Genomic DNA, 22,470 nt, shown 5'->3' on the forward strand with positions numbered 1-22,470 from the left:
TCCAAAGGAAGAAGAACTAGGGGATGTCATAGATCCTGAGGAGAACCTCAGTGACCTCCCAAGCTATCTTATGGCTTGGCTTCAATTTTGAGAAGAAATATTTAAATCTTTATCCTGCCAATTTTATTAATTAGGACTTACATTCGTGTGAAACGATCACACAAATAGTCTGTAAGATATGAGGATTTATGTCATGACAAACGATAACCTCGGAATCCTAAAGCGAGTTAGGACTTATATTACACGACATGATCGTGCAAAAGCCTAAAGAAAAGTTGAGGATTTATGTCGCGCTAGGCGGATAACCTCAAAATCATATGGTTTGTTTTTTAATTCTAGGGAATGGTTTAGCTAGTGTAGACATGTTTTGCTGTTGAAGATAGTTGTGCTGCCCATGATGCTAGCTCCAAGCACTCATCGTAGCGAGTTTAAGTTTTCTAATTTGTCAAGTCATTATGTCAAATCAAACGTTTCCTAAGGTTATGGTTATTTAAATATCATATAGGATGTTAAAGTTGATTAGAGCGACACCGGTTAGGATCTCACGATTCCCTTGTTTTGGTATCACTATTTTCTTCTGAATTTGCTTAGCTTAAATGAGTTGTAAAACCCATTTAAACCGGGGAGATATCGTTAGCAACTGTGGGTTACCTCCTCCGAGGGACTCCCGTAAATTCAAAAGAACATTTTATGTTTAGTGATATTTTAAAGGATTTATGGTTACCTTTGAAACAATTTTTTTTAAGTTTTTGAAAAGGTTGATTAATTTTTGAAAAATGGTTGTTTCAGTTTTGCAAGAAAAGTAGAGTACACACCCAAGCAGTCATAATTTTTTTGCAGCGAAAGTAAATTGCAGAAAATAAAATGACAGAAATTAAATAACACTACAAAAGTGTACCTGCCCTCTTCTCGGCATTTCAGTTGAAAAGTTAGCCTTCACAACATGTATATAATTTTGTAAAAAATTTAAATTACAAGAGTAGATGAAGACGATGAACTAAATTCCCCTTACGACATTTCAACAACCACTTAGCATGCAACCTACTAATTTAACCTTTGCATGAAGGTGATAAGTAAGACTTGATACTAAACATAAGATAGACGCAACAAATCAACCAAAATTTCTGTGTTGATTAACCTTTTTGTTTATCTCAAACTACTCAAATGTCAAGCCAATAAACAAGATTTTGGGGAATAAAAGGAGACATTTCTTCTTAATTAGAATGAGAACACAACTTATTGCATGAAATATTTCACAAATAAACCAAAGATGAAAGCAGTAAATCCTTACTTCCCAAATGCCTGAAGAAAGAAGAGGGATGTGAGCTTCGGACTAGAGAATTGGGCGAAACAACAAGCCTCAGACGTGGACAAAGCGACAAGGCCTTGGCAATGACACACAAACCTCCCTAAAATTTGAACAACCAAAAAAAATTTCATATCTTCCTCAAAATGGGGTTTAAGTAGGCAGGAGGGAGGAGATTTGGAGAGCATTTGGAGGGAGAGGGCAAGAAGTCTCCCTATTGCGTGCGACTCGAGGAGTTGAGCGAAGCAGGAGATGGGGTGGGATCTATCACATGAGCCAGGAGATCCTGTTATCTGTTGTGATAAGGATCGCGATAGAGGAGATAGGATTTCAAACCAGCAGAGGGGGTTTTAGGTGAGGCTTTCAAGAAGATTAGAGGGCAAGGAGGTCTTCCATGTGGGCGCCTTAAGGAGGGCAGAGGAGTAGGTGGATCGCAGAAGATAGGATCGGGGAGGCGTGTGCGATCAGATAAGGGTAAGAATAGGATAGATTTATTTTTTTTATATTATATTATATTATTACAATAGTAATAATAACAATAATAATGATAGAATTATTGTTTCCCATATTTTTGTCCGGACATGTCCTCGCAGTAAAATGAACATCCCTTCGAAGTAATTTCAATGCTTCAAGCGTGCTAGTGCTGTCAGTTTCATCATCCGAGGTCGTTCGGGAAACCTCATCGATGACCGGGTCAAAAACACGTCAAATTCAATTTCCATCAAAATTCTAGTTCACGATTAATCAATTCAAAAAATTATTCAAGTTTTCAACAAAAATGAAGCAGGCGATGCGAATTGTAGTGATCGAACGTGTTGAATCTCCGAATCACGAAGTTTGTGCACGCAAAGGTGTAAATTGTGCATAAGGCAATCCTAGGGCCTAATGGTCCTATAGGGACTTCTTTTGGGTTCCTCATGTTGGTTTCAACCACCTAAGTGCTAGAGGCCGATATCACACATTTGAAACTCCAAAAATGGTAAAGAAATAGGTTGGATTTCTAAAATGAGGCTATTCTAATTTCTAAGGTTCTAAGATAGTCGAAGGGAGAACCCTGATGCTAGACCCTAAAACCTAAGAAGAAAACTAGACCTCACTAAAAATGAGGTTAACATATGTATATTAAATTAAATTTAAATTACTTCCAACACAAACAACACACATGCATTTTTCCCCGCCGATAATGATGTAATTCATGTATTGCTGATCAATGATCTCCATATGTGTTGGGTCGACTACCTTCATGACTTGGTAGACTTGGAGTCCTAGTGGCTTAGCATGACAGGTTTGTGGTACCCTAATCAGGCCACCTGTACCTTTTATGAATACTTTACCCTTCCTATTCTTAAACCCCTTTGAGCTCTATTTCTCCTTGACTTTGTAGTTGTTATTTTGACGGCCCGATGCTGATGATCTGCTTGTCATTTAGGATACAATAATTTATTCTCTGCCCTTATGACCCAAACATGATTTGACGTACTGGGATATCCCCGTCAAAATGATTATGGTTATTCTATGGGCTTTGTGTGCCAATGAGTTGCTATCCATTCGAGGTGCGAGAGACTCACTCACTGCCTGATGGCTTAGCAAAAGCTTTGAAGCATTGAGACCTCTCCATATGGAATGTCCTTCATTTGATATCCTATGCCAAAAGACCATCATAATATAAGTGAAACCCTTTTTATCAAGAGTGTTTTTGTGCATCACCTAAGATGTAATTTGATGCGCGAAAACTTGGGATTAAATTAATAATAAATATGCAATGTAACCCAAACAATAATGTAGCTTTAATGAAAATAATTTATCTTTAAAACCTCTTCTAAACTCCTAATTCCCTTTTATATATAACGTAAGTATACATATCGTTCAAGTAATACAAGGCTCTAATGGAGTCCTAGATATCGATCCCACAAAGAAGCTAGAAATATATATAAGCTAGCTATTAATATTCTATTCTTAAAATAAAATAAAAATAAAAATAAAGTAAAGTACGAAGTTTGAAGTTAAACTAGTTAAGTGAAATGCTACTAAATATGCAGATGTACGACTACAACAGTTAGTTAAACTAGATACTAAACTTTCAAAAGTAAAATTACTGAAATAAAATAAAGATTTTTGTTGACGAAAAGTTCAAGTATGAGAAAACACCATTCCTCTTTATAATGAAAATATGACTTGTGAAGAAATTGAAAACATGTCAAAAATATATTTAAAAATTATTTTGTGTCAAATAGGAGCAATCCTATTCTCTACCCTCTTCTGAGCGCTATAAAGAACATTGACTAATCCAAAGTTTGGTTTCTAATTTTGTGGTTAGGCTGGGAGGATACCGACTGTCCCTCGACTGTCACTCTAGAGCTCCCACTTTTCCCTCACCTGAGGGCTAATATGCTCGCACTAGTTTCCAATTAAATGAACTAAATTGGGGATTCTAATCTAAAATTTCATGTTATGCAAATGATTTATAACATTATTAGAAGTTTTGTTATTTCACTATTTATTTTCACCTAATCCCATGGATGACATACTCTCCCATGAAATCAAATGTGATTCTCCCTTTATTGTAGAAATTATATCCCTTTTTTAGAACATATGTTTCTCAACACATTTTAACAATTCAATTGCCAAATTGAAAAATAAATGAAGATCGAAGTTCAAATCATCACAAATTTTTTACATTTAAAATCATAGAAAATAAAATCAATTCTTCACAAAATCATTTCTTCAAATTAGGGAGAAGGATAAAGAAGACTACTCATAATTTATGAGAAAGATACGATGAAACACGGACTTCATATATAAAACTAAATTTACAAACAAAAGAAATGAAAAATACAACTTATCTCACAATCCTTCCTAAGCAAATCCCTAAAAGCTCTCTCTAAGCCTTTCTCTCTTTACAAGCACTCTCAATTCTCTCTTAGAAGTGTAATGAAGAAGAAATCTCCTACCTTCCCTCTCCTCTTACAACCCTAGAGTACAATCTCCAAGCCCTTGACTTTCTCTCTCTATCTCTCTCTCTTGATTCTCACGCCACCTATCTTTTTTCGCCCCCCTCTTGAAGTTCTTCTCCAACTTGATTTTATTTTAGGCTGCCTCCTTTGGAAAGAATTTCAATTTCCTCCAAAATTCAAAAGTCAAACCTTTAAATTCAAAAGATGTGCATCTTTGATCCAAGAGTCAAATCCCTTCAAATTAGAACCTTCCAAATTATCTAGATGTATTGAATCACTCTATGGGGTGTTTAAAACAAGTGTCCCTTTGAAAATTCATGCAAAATTCATCTCAAACCACCTTAATTTGAAAAAGTAGCATCTGCCGCATCATGCGCCAAACCCCAAAATTGGTTTTTTTCTCTAACTTTTGCTTCTCTTGCCATTTTTGCTCCAAATGCTTAAAAATGGTATACCTGAAATAAAAACACAAAAATAACTTTCATTAAAGTGCAATATCACCAAAAATAGGCATAAAAAGGGTACTTAAAACAGTATATTATTTTTGTGTGTCATAACTAACCAAGTAAGATACGTCCCCTTGAGAGACTCAACCCCATAACAAAATCATTTTCTTGGTTCTCTGGTTACAGGTGGCTTATGTAAGGATTCTCTTCGTGGATGTCGTGTTTCAAGGTATTTTGATCCAATAATGTTCGGACATATACTCTCGACTCATCATACAAGGATGACCCAAACATAAGCCTTTCATCTTTTTTTTTATATATATGTTTGTCTATTTGTTGTCGTGTGTCCTTTTCTATTTGATTCCTCGCCTCTTCAAATCATTTATATGGTTCAAGAGGGAGATTTATTTAAATAAGAGAATATAAGACTACACATATATACATAAGCCGGCGACATCGAGTGCTAAAAATAATTAAGAAAACCATTTATTTTCATGTAGGTTGAGTTATTTTTCTTCTTTTCTTCTATACTTTCACAGTCCTAGAAAAGTCTTGTATTAGAAATAAGGTATTAGCATGGTTTTTGAGGCACCTGACAGATGAAACAACATGACAAGGGCTACGAGCAGTAAGCTCGTGTCCCATACCTTAATTCTAAATTTCTTTTTTGTATAGAAATAAGACCAGACATATACTTATGTGGTTTTGTCTATTTTTTTCTTTTCTTGGATATGTCACAGATCCAGTGGCACCAGCCTTTTATAATTTCATATTTAGTTTATTTTCTTACTTTTCTGGTATGTTTGCATGCTTATATTATTTTCCCTGCTTCTTTCTGGGTTATCTTGGATGCTACAAATTTACAACTTGAGCTCTTAGGATTTTAAAGTTGAAATTTTTTTCTACATAAATCCTAACTAGAATTTTAAGATAACATAAAATTTAGGATAAAGAGATTCAGGACTTTAAAAAACATAATTTTATTTTTCTACATGACCTCTGGGCCAGATTATAAATGGGTTGCATATCATGGCTCTCACCCAACTCAATCCGACTAGCCTTGCATATCTTTTTTACTTAGATGGTTGTCTAGTGTACATAGGACGTTAAAAGGCTACCTGACCCAAACGGGGTATAATTCCATTTAATGATAGTGTTTCCAGCTTTGTAGATTAACCTCCATTTCTCTTCTTTCCAATGACATCGCTACCATTCTGACGGGTATAAATCCCACCTCTTGGAGCTCCAACGGATAGTCATAGGAACGAGTTTCATTCCTTCGACATTAGGGATATCAAGGTTTCTGTGGATGATGCAATTCACTGATTGATGAATGGCAAACTCAGGACATGCTGGGTTGACTACCTTCACGACCAGGTAGGGTCCTGATAGCTTCAGATGACGAGTCTTTGGTAACCTGAACAACTACCTCTACCTTCTAAGGATTACTCCTCCCTTCCTTTACTATCCCTATTAAGCCATGTCGCTCCTTTTACCTTCGTTGGTATCATCTCGACGGCCTAATTGTCGATGAGCTGCTACTCATTTGGGATACAACAATTTGTCATTTGCCATTACGCTCTGAATGTGTTTTGACGTATCGAGATTTCCCAACAGGATGATTCAGTTATTTTATAGGCTCCATATTGTGATGGTCCATTACCAATGTGGGGGCCACAATAGACTCACTTTCTACCCCGTGGCCTAACAATAAGAGCTTTGAAAATATCAAAGCATTCTCATGTGAAATAACCATCCTTTTATAGTCATATGTTAGTCGTCATCACTAAGATAAGCAAAAATCCTTTAATCTTGAGTATTCTTAGGAAACCCCCAATATTTAATTAACCAAGTGGGATACATCCCTTGGGAGCACTCTAGACCCCATAATTGACAAGCACCCCTGAATCTCTAGTTGTGGGTAGTCTGCGTACGTATTCATTTGTGGATATTGATCTAAGGTGCTTTTACTCAATCTTCTTTGGGCAGACATACTTGACATATCCTCGTGAGGTTTATCACATGTAGGCTCTCCACTTTCTTTCTCTCTTTTTTTTGTCTTTATGTATATCTATTTTTCTAGTTGTTTTCTTCTCCTGATCATTCACATAGTCAAATTAAGACTCAAAGCTAATTCAAACTTAAAGTTAAGATTTAAACTTTAACTAATCCAATTCAAACTCAAAACTAAATCAAAACCAAATTAAAGTACTTAAATCCACTTTATCTCTTTAGTATGATGCATTTTTCTCCACTAGTAAGGCAATCCCCATCAGAAACAAATTGCTATTAAAAGCGGAACTCTTCCAAAAAGCTAGTTAGGCCACTTTTGAGAACTTAAAATCAAACCTAAACCCAATTGAAACCCCAAACATAAAATTCATCTTGAAATCATTAATAATTTGAATTGGAACCACCCTTGGAAAAAATTAAATAAAGAATAAAAAAAATTAAAGTTTAAAACTTAAGGATTAGAATAATTATATCAAGCCAACTACACACGCATTAGATAGATTGTGAGAAAACCAACCTAGACTTAATTTAAAAAAATGATAACTGGTTGTGAATGATTATTATGATTGTTTGTTTTATTGTGATATGAGGAATGCCCTTTTGGACTAGATGCTAAAATGGTCGCTTGTGCATAGGCTAGATATTAGATGGAATATTTTTAGCAGTATGATATTTATTTTCTATAGGAGGTCATGCTTAACAAGGCAGTTGTTAAAATAAAATATTAAATTGACACATTTTATGTAAGTGCTAGTTAGAGAGTTTGTGTTTATAAGAATAGCCTAATAGGAGAAAGTACTTGGTTCATGCTAATGCTAAACCCATTATGTTTGTTATATTTGTGCTAATTATTTGTGTGTCTCTCCTAATAATCTAATTTTGTAAATTTAGTTGGTTTTTCTTTTTAGAATTTCTAAGTAATTTGTATTAGAACTAGTTTAGGGCCTATGTGTATAGGATGAGTGAGAATGGATTGTAATAGTCTGTGATGCCTTGCAAAACTTGGAAAACTTGAACCATAAAAGAACCATAATAGGAAAACACTAAAAAGACAAACTGAAGATAAAAAAATGAGAATATCGACAAACTAATTTATAATTCTAAGTTTGTGTTATATAAGTGTTAACCTCAAAACCTTTTTTTCTTTTGAGTGTATAAAACAACTTGGTGATATTGACATTTTATTTTATATTTTTCTTGTGTGCCTTGATGTGTTTTAGTTCAATTGCGTATTGGAACTATGTACATTTTCTCAAGTATTTTCCATGATTATGTGTTTAGAATAGTCTGATCTTTCTTATCAGGCTCTTAGAGTAAAATAGTTTTTCTACCCAATCTAAGAACTTTAACATAAAAGTTAAACTAATTAAATAAAAAAAATTAAATTCAAAACCTATGAGCTTAAATAATATAGTCAATTAGAAATCCTAGGGATATCATAACCTTCTGCATTTGTATATAAGCTTCATTCCCTTCTTCAACACGCCTCCCATGCATATAAGGGAGTATCTGATTAGTGAATAAAATTTCCCTTCATGAGAAAGACTGTAAATATGTTGATGGCCTTAAATTTGATTTTATGAGCATGCATACATACAATAGTTGCACACACAAAAACTTCAAAATAAAATCAATATTTGATTAAACTAATAAAATATAAAAACTATAAAATCATATATTAGCTAGGTGCTTATTTACCTAAGCCACTCAATCTTTATGACTAGGTTATTTGTCTCAATTAATACTATCTTACTAATCAACTGATTCATGTGACTGAATTCATAAGTTTAAAGCATACATGGATTAGCTAGCTACCCTTTCAAATCAAAGTTGTAAGCCTAGAAGCCAAATTTCACTCCTAAATGGAACTAAAGTTCATAAGTCCCACTTTTACTCTTAGACTAGGTTCATACTCTTTCCTTATATTGGTAGCTCTTATCTTTGTTTAGGTTTTGAAGTGCTCTGTGTTCTCCTTCCTATAATATAAATCCTCACCTTCTAGGAATTTTCATAACTTTGTGTCATTAGAATATAATCCCTAAATATCTAATAAAATGAACAACTAAAAAAAATCTCATTTTTCAATATAATCATCCCACTATTGAGATAGATTATTTAAGATGAGTCAAATTTTCACGTCTTTATTTTGAACAAACTAACTAATAAAAAAAATTTTGGCTAGATAATTGACCATGTATTCAATAATAAAAATAAAATACTTAATAATAACAAAAAAAGACTTTAATACAACAATAAAAACTAAATCCCATACATTAAAAGGTGGTTTTTGGCTAATACTCATTGGAGTAATAACACAAAGATACAAATTCTTAAGCATTTTTATTTTAAAAATCAATTATAAAGATGAATAAATCTATGAATAACTTTTTGCACAAATCTTGCAAGTCTCCTTTTTTATCCTGACCTCCAATATATGCCCAATGTAAGAATCCTAAAAGAGAGCTATCCCAAATTTGCCATTGGTCATTACCAAATCCCTTTAATTCATCTTAATAAATTCCTTATATATGTCTCCATCAAATCCTTCAACATTTTCAAGTTTTTATAATGAATTTAGGGAAAATTTTGAGATAGTGCCCTACAAGACCTGAGTTCTAGGGAATAGCACCTAATTGTTGAGCCCTCGGTCCTTGCATGTGCTGGTAATAAAGTGTGGCAACTACGCATTATGGTTTAGCCCTTATGCACTATGCTCTTACATTTTTGGTATTTTCCTAGCACCAAAATTCCTTGTTTTGGTACCTATACATTGAACTCCTAATCTTTCATCCTTGATCTAATGCTTGGGTGCATAGATTGGGCACTTAAGCATTGAGCTCTTTATTATTTGACGCCTAAGCAATGAATCAAACTCCTAAATGTCAGCCTGGTTTCTAATCTTATTTGCTCCAAATTGCATCAATCGTGCATCAAATTTGATCGAATGAAAGTATAAACTAAATGCATGTGTTTTATTCTATTTTTAGCTCTAATATCGTGTTTACTTAGTAAGTTTAAATTTGAAAATTTAAAATATTAGATATAAGCAAATCACATGCAATTAAGCTTGAAATTAATAATATAAGTTGGATTAATTTGTTACAAATCACATGCCACTCAACGCGACGTGTATCAACATGAAGTTTCTAATAAAAGACCAAGTGATAAAAATGGGTGGTGGCTTACCTCAACCAGAAAATTGTTGCCTAAAGATTGTTAATAATGTATAAGGGGGCGTGTTAAATATGAAAAATCCAAATAAGTTCGAATTTAGGGTTCTGTGAAGAAATTAAGAAAGTGTTATCGATTTAATGTATAATCAACTAACAAGAAAATAAAGTTGGCCATGATGACACAAGTTGGCCCAATCTCCAAAGGAGTGCAAAAGTACTTGATATCAGATTTATTAAAGAAGAACAACACCCAGAGTGGATCTCCAATATGATGACATGAATAAGACAAATGGAAAGTGAAGTATGCGCATACACTTCACTAACCAAAACTTAGCCTATCTTATGGATAGGTATCCACGAGCTTACATAGATACCCTATCCAATTTTGTAGTTAGTTGTAATCACTAACCAAAACTTAGTCTATCTTATGGATAAGTATCCACGAGCTTACATAGATACCCTAGCCAATTTTGTAGTTAGTTGTCCTATTTTGAGTTTCTTGGATGCATTTTTAGGATGAATTGGTTTGAAAAGATGTTCGAGATGTGTTATATTATTGTAATGCCTTGTCATTCAGACTCATGAATGCAGGGCAATTTGTTAAAAAACAATTCCTACTAAATATGAGTTTGACTATGTATTTGTGTTATATGCTTATATGTATAGTTCATTTTGTAGCTTTTTTTTTGTAGCGCTTGTGACCACTAATCCCTACATATCGTATTAAAGGAGATCACAGGAGGGAGAGGTTGAGGGCTTAAAATTTTGGGTGTGGCATCCTTCCTCAATTTACTTTAGCATTCGAGTTTTTTAGAGAATTTTCAGCTCTCTTGAGTTTGTAAGATTTTAGTGTGACCTACATACTAAAAATCAAATATTAACATTATTATAATTATCATATTCTATTAATCTTGTTTTAAAAATTATTTTAATATATTCTTTAAATATTTTAAACTTTAATAAAAAATAGATATAATAAATATTTAAATAGAAACATTATATTAAAAAACAGCCCAATCTATTCATTCAAATTATAGAAATGCCCGAAGGTGTTTAAATAAATGGGCTGCACACGGATAACACCAGCCATACGCCCATACGAGCCACACCACTTCACGTTGCCACATCCAATTTAAACATGGGACGCACAAACAGCAGCTGCATTAGCACCAGGGCAGTTGATCCCTCGCGCCCATTCGACGGGGGCGAAACCCTCTAAGAAGCAAAGCCGGTTCTAAAATCCAAAACCCTTCACCAAACTTTTCCCGCCACGGATAGCGCAACCATACAGGACGGCGAGATGAAGCTCTTCGAGAGGAAGCAAGCGATCTACAAAACCCTAGTACTTCTACACCCTCTTCTCTCTTGTAAAATGTTTTCTCTACGCGAATTTCTCTTCCTCAATTTGCACGTCATCCCTTCATGTTCATCTGCGACTGGTCCCAGGATGAAAGGTATTTGATCAATGGGCAAAGGTACAAGGGGCAGCAGTACAGCCAGATCTACTTTGCTCGCCTTCACCACTTAAGGAATTTACTGCACTCTCCTGTGACCAACTGGAAGCCTCATCTCCAGGGCAGATACTTTGTCTTCTTTTCGTTCTTTGCTTCTCTTGCAATAATAGCTAAGGTTATCTATTTCTCATTCCGTGAAGATTTTTCTGTGCTCTGGGTTTTAGCCCCAATGGTTGGGCGTGCGTGTAAACTACTTGAAGTTGAGTCTGGCTTCATTTTGAATAACTGGGCGAGTTCAAACTTTAGTGTAATAGAGGAGTTTGATCTGGATCACATATCTGTTCTTCTTCTTATGAAATAGAGATTTGAGGAGGTGCATTTCTGGAAACATGGAAATAATAAGAAGTTTGGTGAGAATGAATGACAAATTTTGATACCAGATCATCAAATTTGAAGGCGTATATTTGTATACATAATTCTAATTCAATTTCTTTTTAAAAACCCAAAATATAGTTTTAGATTCAAAATCATACGCGGGTGGTATAGGACCTTAGTACCAAACACGAATGATGTTTAACAGAGAGTGAAAACTAGTGGGAAAATCTTTTAGGGTTTCTTCATAATTCTGTAACAAAATACATATAAATGCCGCCTTAACTACCGAATATGTCATAGTTAGCCTTTGATCCCTTATTTATAGATTTCAGGTTGGCATTATTGGAATGACTAAAATTGATTAACTCAGATAATATTAAATAACATAGCTCAATAATGCTTATTGTAAAAATTTCTAAGTCATTCTAGCTATTTGCTAAGTAATTTGGTAACTATTGATTAGTTGCAAATTGATAATGAGATCATTGAGGAAGAGTTCTATTGGTAAAATCTCTGGCAAATTTTCTAGTGAGCTCCTTTTGGCGAGATAATTAACGAGTTCTCTGTGACGCCTCATTTAATCTCCTTGAGGGAGTCAAAAGGAGGGAAATGAAGCGAGGGATCGGGAACTCAGAGGGCATTTCGTTCTATAAAACTACACATATGAGGGAGGCAGGGGTGAGATCGACTTACCTGGAGAGTCGAATGGTGCGCACGAAGGCATGGGATCGACGGGCACAAGCTAGGGCTTCTCCGTGCATCAATCGAACTTTAGGCTGTGCATTGTATGATGAAAGGATGTGCTCTATAATTTTTTGATAGTTTTTCATATGACAAGTATTGTGTGATAGGATGTATCGTGCTCGTTCGAATTCCTTTATGAAAGCAATTGGAAGAACAAGATCAGGAGTGGAAGTAGAGGGAAGGTTACTCTGAGTTGTAGGGCCATTATTCGACAAAGGTGATTGAACATCTGCTGAGGGAATAACTGGGGCGAATAATAACTGGGGCTGTAGTAACTTTATGAAATTTCTTCCTAGTATAAACCTGTAGCTTATGTTGAGGATTACGATTCTCTCCCTGTCTATGATAAGGTAACATCTGACAAAAATTAATTAGTAGTGCTGACCCTAGTTTCCAAATCAGAATTAGTTAAAGGAATGAGTAAAATTTCTCAAAAATTATTTTCTTCAATTGAGTTCTCTCTCTGAAGAAAATTGTTTTGAAAAAAAGGGTGATTCTCGAGAAACTTGACATCCATGCTCTCAAAATTTTTTTTTTACAGGATTAAAGCATTTATACCCACATTTATTGGAAGCATATCCAATAATAACACATTTTTCAGCTTTGGGATTAAGTTTTGAGCGAAGCACATTTGGGACATGCATATAGCAAACACATGAGAAAAATAGTTTTTTAACACTTGTAAAGGTGTTTTAAATTTCAGAATTCGAGATAACATTCTGTTTATTAAATAATCGGAGGTAAGGCGTACATTACCCCAAAAATATTTAAAAACATTAATGGAAAACATAAATGCCCTGGTAAGTTCAAGTAAATGCCTATTTTGTTCTTCAGCAGTATCATTTTGTTGTGGTGTGTCACGACAAGTGGATTGATGCTGAATACCTTTTTCCAAAATAAAATTCTCAAATATTTGTTGAAATATTCAGTCTCATTATCCGTTCTTAGAATGTTAATTTTTGTTTGAAGTTGATTTTCAATTATGTGGACAAAATCTTTAAATCGTTGTTCAACTTCAGATTTCTTTTCCAATAAATACACCCAGCAAACTCGTGTGTGATTATCAATAAATGTTACAAACAATTTTATTCTAGAAAGTGTGTTAACTTTAGATGAGCCCTAAACATCACTATGCACCAAATAAAATTATTTTGAAGCAGAATATGATTTTATTGGAATCGAAACACGATGACTTTTAGATAAATTACACGCTTCACAATGAAGTTTTGAACAATCAATATTTTTAAATAGTTTAGGAAATAAAGATTTGAGATATGGAAAGCTAAATAAAGATTTGATGAGATATGGAAAGCTAGGATGCCCTAATCTTTTATGCCATAACTTGATCATAGTCAAAACTTGAACTTGTATTACCTAATCCATGAGTTGTTTTATTCACAGAATAAGTTCCATCATAGTAATACAACCCATTTATTTTTATACCAGTTCCAATCATCTTCCCCGAGTTCCGGTCCCGAAAAACACAATTGGAAAGAAAAAAAGAATGGAATAATCAGAATCTTTAGACAATAATTTGCTAACGGAAAGAATATTACATGTAAGTTTTGGAACATGTAAGACAGATTTCAAAGAAATTTTTTCTGAGATTTTAATATTTCCTTTTCTTGCAATAGGTGAAAAACTGCCATCAGCTATTCGAATTTTTTCGGAACTGGAACATGGATAATATGAATCAAATAATTGAGAACAGCTTGTCATATGATCGTATGCTCCTGAATCGATGGTCCAAGGAGTGGTACTTTCTAGAACAGATAAAGCCAAAGGATTACTACTTGTTTGTGCTATAAAACCGATAGGAGCATGAGATGATGAGCAAGATTTCAGCAGTTTAAGAAGATGACTTAATTGCTCTTTACTAATTTGGGATGACTCGGCCTCATTTGCTGTAGGTGTGCTATATTCACCAGGTTTTTTCCCTTACCATTAGGTGGTTTACCATGCAACTTCCAACATTTTTCTCGAGTATGACGTGGTTTTCCACAATAGTCATGTCGCAGGTTGTTTTTGTCTTCTACATGCTGGTTGTGAGAAGTTTTCCTGCTTACTTGAACTTGAGGAATAGCCAGTGCTGATCCTTCCACGGACTCGGTTAAACCTGCAGTCTTCTTCCCTAACATCACATGTCTCCGACTCTCTTCTTTCCTTACCTCCGCAAAAATTTCACCAATTGGAGGCAGGGGATTTCTTCCAATTATTCGGCCACGGACCTCATCATATTCAACATTTAGCCCTGCAAGGAATTTGAAGATTCGACCAGTATCCACTATCTTCTTGTACTGGTTACAGTCATCATTTGATTTCCACTCATGATCACTGAATAAGTCCAGGTCCTACCAAATTTGCTTAAGAGAATTAAAATATTTTGTCGCAGAATCCTCACCTTGGCAAATTTCCCCAAGTCGTAGTGTCAACTCGTAAACTTGGGATTGATTTTCAAGATCAGAGTACATTTCTGAAATATTGTCCCATAATTCCTTGGCTGTACAGAAACACAGTAGAGTAACACAAATAATTTGCACTTATCTCTTCAGTCATGGAATTGACTAACCATGTCATTACCATTGAGTTTTATTGCTCGCATCTCAAATAACATAAGTTATGTCATTCACGTCAGACTGCTTAGTATCACCTGTGATATAGCCAATCTTTCAGCTTTCTCGGAGATACATGCGAATAGATTGTGACCATTAAAGAAAATTATCACCATTTAGTCGGATTGTAGTGATATGAATGGAATGGTTTTCAGATGTATTTCTCTGAGGTTCAGACTGAGATGGCTGAAGAGGATGGTTTGTCCTAGACGTAACTCCAAACATTTTAGAGATGAAGAACGGAGCATGCAGTAGGATCCCGAGATTCGCCAGTCGAAGAAAAAAGTTACCGCCTTTGCCGTTGAACGGACTTCGAGATGCGGAATTGCTTCGTCAACAACGTGTGCGATCCTTGCTAGCAAGATGTGATCCTCTCGAGCTCTGGTTGCAGTTGCTTTGCGGAATTTCGGGTCTCTGCGCTGAAGGACTTGGATACGACGACGAAGTAGAAAAATGGAAAAGCGGATTTTGGGGTCTCTGCGTCAATCACGATCCCGTTTGCGCCGATCACGATCTCGTTTGTGCCGAAGGACTTCGAGGCGACGACGAATACGATACGCACGCCAATTAACTGAACGCCCCTGTGTCGATCACAATCCCTTCTACGCCGAAGGACTTCGAGGCGACGACGAATACGATACGCACGTCAGTTAACTGAATTCCCCTGCGGATCAGAATCTCTGATACCATGCAAAAAAGTGGAAAAATATAAGAGGATTTTTTCTTATTGATGCAAAGAGGTGTATAAATATCCATTACAGGACTTACTGGTAAAGAAAACAATAAAAACAAAATACATTAGATAATGAAAGGAATAAAAATAAATATAAGGGACAACTAATTTCTCTAATTAAAGAGAGAAATAAATAGAGATTCCTAAGATCCCTCATACAATTTATAACTCTCTAAATATAGAGTTACAACAAATATGAAATATAATCATAATTATTTACGAGATCTTTCAACAAGGTCAATTATTATTTTCATTTTGTTGTTGTTTAATCTTTATAATTTAGTCAATGCTCTGTAATCTCATCTCTCCACATAGGGAGAAGAGTAAAATTCCATTATTTAAGTATGTAGTGAATTATTTTAACTAGCCGGATCCCGCGATTTTTTTGCTTTTCAGGTTTTCTTTGTAAAATCATTGATGTTATCTCTTTCAACTTTTGTTTTATTTGCGTGTGTTGGATCTTTGTAATTTTCTAGTATCCATTAATTTAGTAAAATTATCAGTAATATTTATTTTAATTTGATATTTGAGTACTAATGAAAGTTGTTAAGTATTTTTAGCTAATTGGTGGCTAGGGCTAAAGTGCTCCATACTTTTAAAGTCTTACTTAAAGTGCTTAGCCTAAAGTTCATCTGAATGCGAATGCAATTGGATTATATTTGAATATGGAAGTAGAAAAAATTAGTGTATGGATTATTAACTTAAAGTTTTATATATTAGTAAATTTAATAGTTTGTAATTGCAACTTTATAGCAAAAGAAGAAGCGGGATGGATCATGATCCTCTTAAAAGTCAATTTCATGTAAAATATAATAATGCTTTGATTCATAGATACAACTATAATGATATCCTGGACTTCATTTCTCTAAATAATATAAATGATGCTAATGAGTGGATAACATAAAAAATGATTGATCAGTCAGATGAAGATAATTAAGTTGTTATTGGTGAAAGAATACTGACATTGAATACTGTTGCACAGGTTATACTTTTTAAGAGCTGTCTAAATTCAAAGAGGAATCTTCATCTAAGCCGCTTAACATTATTGCAACCGAATATAAAGATGATGAGAGTTATGAAAAAGGTTATAATTTAGGAGATGATGATGATGTTAATGAATTAATGAGGCTTTTTGACTTATTATGATGATGATTTTTTGGATGATATTTTAATATCTTACGAAAATATTATTTTTAAAAATAAATAAACGATTTTGAATTTTAAACAATTGAGGTTATGACTGCAAGAATTATTTTTTTTATTTTTATTATCATTATATTATATCTTTCAATTTAACATTCTTTTTATTTTTCTGTATTTTATTTATATATTTTTTTATTATCTTGCACCGTGTCTTTAAAATGGCACGTGCCATGCATTATAACTCCATAGTGACTTCTGCCATTCGCCATTACTAAGTACAATCAGAACTATCATTCATATTTCTTCTTCTCGATTTGTTCTGCAGAGTAATTAGGGGCTTCTAGTTACGCAAAAACAATTAAATTTGAGGAAATTTTTTGGTAGCTGTTGCCCTTAGGGGCTGCAACTTCGTAGCCTCATTTGTATTAGTTAAAATTTCAATTATTAGTATGGAATCTTATTTGTGTTATATATTCAATAATTTTGTTATTTGTCTTTGTCTTATAGGATAATTTTGTCATTTGGCTTTATTTATCATATAGGATTATTTAATCATTTTAAAAATTTATTCATGAGTAGATTTTTTTTTTTATTTTAATAAAGCCAATTTCTTATAAATAATGTTCAAGGTCTTGTAATTCATTGTACATCGAAGATGGAATCAAGAAAAAAAAAAAATTCCTCTTAAGGGAATGGTTCTCCTTTCAGAGCTTTCCTCCTGCTTTATTGCTCTCCATCTCACGCCTTATTTTCTTTGAGTTGTTTTCTAGGGCAATCTTTTCTTGTGCTTTCTGCTGTCATCTTCCTAATTCTTCTCCTATTCCAGATTCTTCTCTTCAAATATGAAATATTAAAAAGAGTGAGAATGTTAAAAGAGAAGGTTGTTTTATTGTTATCATATTCATTAGTGATCCAATTATCTTTAATAGTGGAATAACTGCAATATTTTATGATACATAACTTTTTCTATGATGTAGTACAAGCACAATTAACATCATAAATGTTTCTACAAAAGATCCAGAAGTGGTGGCTTCAACTAAATTTGGGAATGTCATTGTCAAGTTTACTATTTGTGAACTCTTTGGTATTTTTGAAGAGGTTGGCATTGAAACGAGATCTGCTTTTGATGGTATTATGAATGCTTGGTTCTACACATCCAGTTCATTATGGTTCTCTAAATTGAACTGCTATATGGTTCATTATGGAGTTGCATAACCAAGCATTCATAATTGCAGTTGGAGAGTGTTTTTGAGGATTGATACAGAGACGTTTTTTCTTTCCATTTCTTTTGTTGATAGTGATGTTCTTCTCCTTGATCTCTTCTTTTAGGGATGAATTTCCCATTCATCATATCACTTATAGGCTGGAATTGTCATTCATATTTCTTCTTTTTTATGGAATTTTAGTTATTTTGCAATGTAATCATGGTCTTTAAATTCTTTCTCCAGCAAAACAACCTTTTTGGGAGTAAAAGTTTTTTGTAGCCTAGAGGAATTGATACAAAACAAGATATTTAAAATTTCAATTATTAGTATTGAGTCTTATTTGTGCTAAAATTTCAATCGTTTATTTTATGCCACTTGTCTTTATTTATCATATAGGATTATTTTATCATTTTTAAAAATTTATTTATGTGTAGTTTGTTTTTAATGAGACCTATTTCTACAAATAGCGTCCAAGGTCTTATAATTCAATTTATGTTTAAGATGGAATGAAGAAAAAAACTTTTTTATAGCTTCCTCTTAACCAGTTTGTTCTACCTTTTAGGTTTCCTCCTGCTTTATTCCTCTCCTTCTCATGCCTTCTTTGTGTTTCTTCTTGTCAGTCTCATCGACTTTTTTCCTCTTATCTTCCTAGTTCATTTCCTATACTGGATTCTTCTCTTTTTAGAATATGAATAAAGGAAAAGTTAGAATGTGAATGAGAAGGTTGTTTTGTTGCTGTCATATTTATTAGAGATCACCTTTTGTAATACGGGAGTGATTACAATATTTTATGATACATCAGTTTTTGCCTTCAATGGAGCCGCAATCATAATCAGCATCATGCATACATGTTTCCTCATTCAATTGCTGAATCTTTTTATAGAGTAACCTTTTTCCAGGAGGCTTTTTTGATACATTTGAGAATTCTTACAATACTGTCCAATGTTGATGTTTTGGAGTTTGCATGTGAAGCTGTACAACTCCAACAACAAAAGAAATATCAGACCTAGTGATACATAAATTTGTTTTTTTGCTAACCTTTTATTCCAAGGCTGATCATTAAGATAATCCTCATTTTTAAAGTGATCTGAGTATCTATCGACATATTAACGGATGTCTAACCTAGAGGACCAATCATTTCATAATCAAAAGGATTAGTAGCACATTTTTCTTGAGAAAAAGATATATTTTTTTACTTGGCAAATTCAAGTCAACATAATAGTCTGGTTATCTTAGACCTTTAGTGACGAAAAGCTTTGGTACATAGTGGTACATAATCTTGGTGGCGCCGTAACCCACAAGTCCAAGTATTGGAACCTAGCTTTGATATTAAGAGGAGAAGATTGTTTGATTCTATCTTATTCACTAGATATTCTTTTATATTTTGGGGAATGAGTACAATCGTTAAGGGCACATCCAAATAATATAAACCATTCTCAAATTATCCCAAAAATTTCTTTTTCTAATATTTTTCTTTGCTCAATCTCCATTCTTCTTGGTCTTTTTATTTATATTCTTAAGGCATAGGCAAGGCTCTTCTATTATGCCACTATTAGACATTAAAGTATTGACTTACATGTGGCACATAACCAATGCAACTTGCGAATTATACAATATGTTGGAATATGATTTACAGGAATCATAAGCGTGTTTGAGCTGTAGTAGATAGAATATATAAAATTATTAAAATACCAGATTTTCATTTGTTTTGGGCTTCATTCTCTGTAGTTCTAGTTTTATATGAACACAATCGTGAAACTGGAGCCACTAATTGTGATGGACTATATTTTAGAGCTGTGGCAAAATCACTTGATGTAAATGTTATTTGATAGATCCTTGTATTATTATTAGTAAATCCATTTTATGCTTGTTGCTCACCGGTTCATATCAACAATGATTCGGTTTGGTCTTTGTGCCTTTTACACTTGGGTGAGATTGGCTCATCTGAGGAGTCTGGGCCGGATTTAGTTTGTGGATAATCTTTCCCTTCAACTATTTTTCCACAGCTCCGCTTATGCAATGAAAGAATTTGATAATGCTTGATTTGAGTGGTTTATTTATCTATTTTAATTTCATATTGATTCAGTCAATACAGTTCTTGAACTTGAGGAAAACAAAGAATGTGTTATAGTTGGAACTATCTACAAGCACATGAAGCTGAAGCCTTCAATTCTAGATGAGTACTCTAAAGAGGTTTGATGCTGATCCTGCAAATTTTCTGCATTATGATAACCAATAAAGTCATATGAGATTAAGTTCCATGGTTCATAAATATTGTGTTTGCAGAGAACTGCAGTACCACTTGTCAAACCACATAATTTTTTGCATCCGGATGACCATCTTATTTTGGAAGATGAGATAGGAAGAGTTAAACTGAAAGGATCTTTGCTTATTCCTACAGATTTTGTGACAGGTTTAGATTTGTAAATTTTTTGTCAGTAATTTATAATTTTCCGGATAAGCTACAATCCATGTCTTGTATTGAAATTTTCATCGGTTACGTTCCTATCCTGTGTGCATATTTTTTTTCTTAAATAGGAATTGGATTAGCGCTTCATGGAAAGAAAACAAGTGAGGGTGATTTTCTGGTTCTAGATGTTTTGGAAGCTGGCCTGCCCCGACAAATTAAACCGCGTGCTCAGTTAGGTACCATCCATTCTTCTCTTTCATGCATTCTATCTTATGTTCAAATATCATGTTCAGATTGCTATTTCTTAGCTGGGAGCATTAAGTGTTTTTATGTATTTTTTTTAGTTGTTTCTTTTTATTTAGGATGAATTATCTTTCGATGCTTTAAATTTACAGCATGTTTCTTTTTTTTACATGGAAGAAATTTAGCATCAAGCAGGGTGGGTTTCTTGTTCTCTTACCAAAATCAATTGAATATTTTAGCTTTTTTCATAGTGTGAACACTATCATATTCTAAGTAAATTTGGCTTAACAACAACAAGCCTTTATCCCACTAAATGGGATCAGCAACTTATGATCTTCACAATGCTTAAAAAAATCCTTTCTTTGATATATTCTTTTCTTTATACTATTTTTTAAGCTATATACTGACTTTTGTTTTCCCATGCCTCAGTCTCTGCTTACTCTATTCATTGTTGGCAATATGTTTCAGTTTGGTAACAGATTGGCCTAGCTCAGATCATTTTTGGTGATCATTTCCCTTTAGATATTTTAGCCACATGCATTTAAAGAAGCAGATAAGAGTACAATTATTAAGGAGGACATTATGAGCTCTATTGAACAATCCATTTTTACACCATTAGCAGAGAAGGGGTTGGTTGAGAGTCCTCTTCGGACGTCAGCTCCAGATATCAATAGTACAAAAGATTACATAAGGTATCCTCTAAACCGATGTACCCTAAGCCTTCTTTTTTTATTGAGGGCATATGACTAAGGTATCTAAGCAGAAAGGATCCCCAAAGATGATCAGAGCATGGGCTAATCTACTACCAAATTAAATCTAATTGCCAATTACCAACTGTGATTGCAGAAATTGGGGCCCCGTAAGAGATATGCCACTATCTAGCTTAAAGATATTATTTCTATTCAACAAGATTTTGAATTTGTATTCTATTTAAACGCTTCAATTCAATAATTTTAGAGTAATTTAGAGAATTCAAGATAATACAATCGAAGTATAGAAATTTTTAATTGACCATGCCAATTAACTATAAATTAATTTCACTAAACTATGCTCCAACTTAAAGAATGCTGCCACTATTTGAAACGGAATAAAGATGTTTGGTATGCAAATTGCAATATTCTTGCAGGATTTCCGAAGGCAAGATTGTTGACCTCATTTTTTGTGAGGTCTAGTCTTCCTCTTAGGCTTTTGGATCTAGCCTTAGGGATCTCCCTTCGACTATCTTAGAAACTTAGAAATGGAACCCACCTTGTTTTAGAAATTCAACCCGCTTCTGTACTCTTTTGTGGTTCCAAGTGTGTGGTATCGACTTCTAGCATTTAGAAGAGTGAAACCAACATGAGGAAACCCAAAAGGGATTCCTATAGGACCTTTTGAGCCTTAGGGTGGCCTTCTGCACAATTCGCACTCCCGCGCGCACAAACTTCGCAATTCGGAGAGTCGACGCGTCCGATCGCCACGATTCGCATCGCTTGCACTGCTATTCGTCGAGGGCTCTAGTAAACCTTTTGAGACAATCGATCGCGGTCGAAATTTTGTGAAATTTGAATTTTGACGCGTTTTTGACCCGATTGTCGACGACGTCGTCCGAGCGACCCCGGATGACAAAACGGACTGCGCCAACGCGTCCAGAACGTCGATTTTGCCTAGGGAGGACAC

The 22,470-nt window shown here is 34.1% G+C and overlaps 1 protein-coding gene across 4 annotated transcripts in view; it reads left to right on the plus strand.

The window, feature by feature from the left end:
- The first annotated feature begins 10,984 nt into the window (after nucleotides 1–10,984).
- Nucleotides 10,985–22,470, plus strand: part of LOC110036427 (DNA polymerase delta small subunit) — a 46,983-nt gene continuing 35,497 nt past the window's right edge. For 2 of the 4 annotated variants that reach the window (XM_020740867.1, XM_020740869.1), the window contains exons 1-5: nucleotides 10,985–11,234; nucleotides 11,339–11,468; nucleotides 20,245–20,351; nucleotides 20,445–20,571; nucleotides 20,697–20,804. In XM_020740867.1, coding sequence (XP_020596526.1) covers nucleotides 11,193–11,234; nucleotides 11,339–11,468; nucleotides 20,245–20,351; nucleotides 20,445–20,571; nucleotides 20,697–20,804 — 514 coding nt within the window. In that variant the 5' untranslated portion in view covers nucleotides 10,985–11,192. The remainder of the gene's footprint in view (nucleotides 11,235–11,338; nucleotides 11,469–20,244; nucleotides 20,352–20,444; nucleotides 20,572–20,696; nucleotides 20,805–22,470) is intronic. The other 2 variants (XM_020740868.1, XM_020740870.1) reach the window with 2 other exon arrangements.

Source organism: Phalaenopsis equestris, unplaced genomic scaffold (genome assembly GCF_001263595.1).
Source record: "Phalaenopsis equestris unplaced genomic scaffold, ASM126359v1 Scaffold206241, whole genome shotgun sequence".
Lineage (NCBI taxonomy): Eukaryota > Viridiplantae > Streptophyta > Magnoliopsida > Asparagales > Orchidaceae > Phalaenopsis > Phalaenopsis equestris.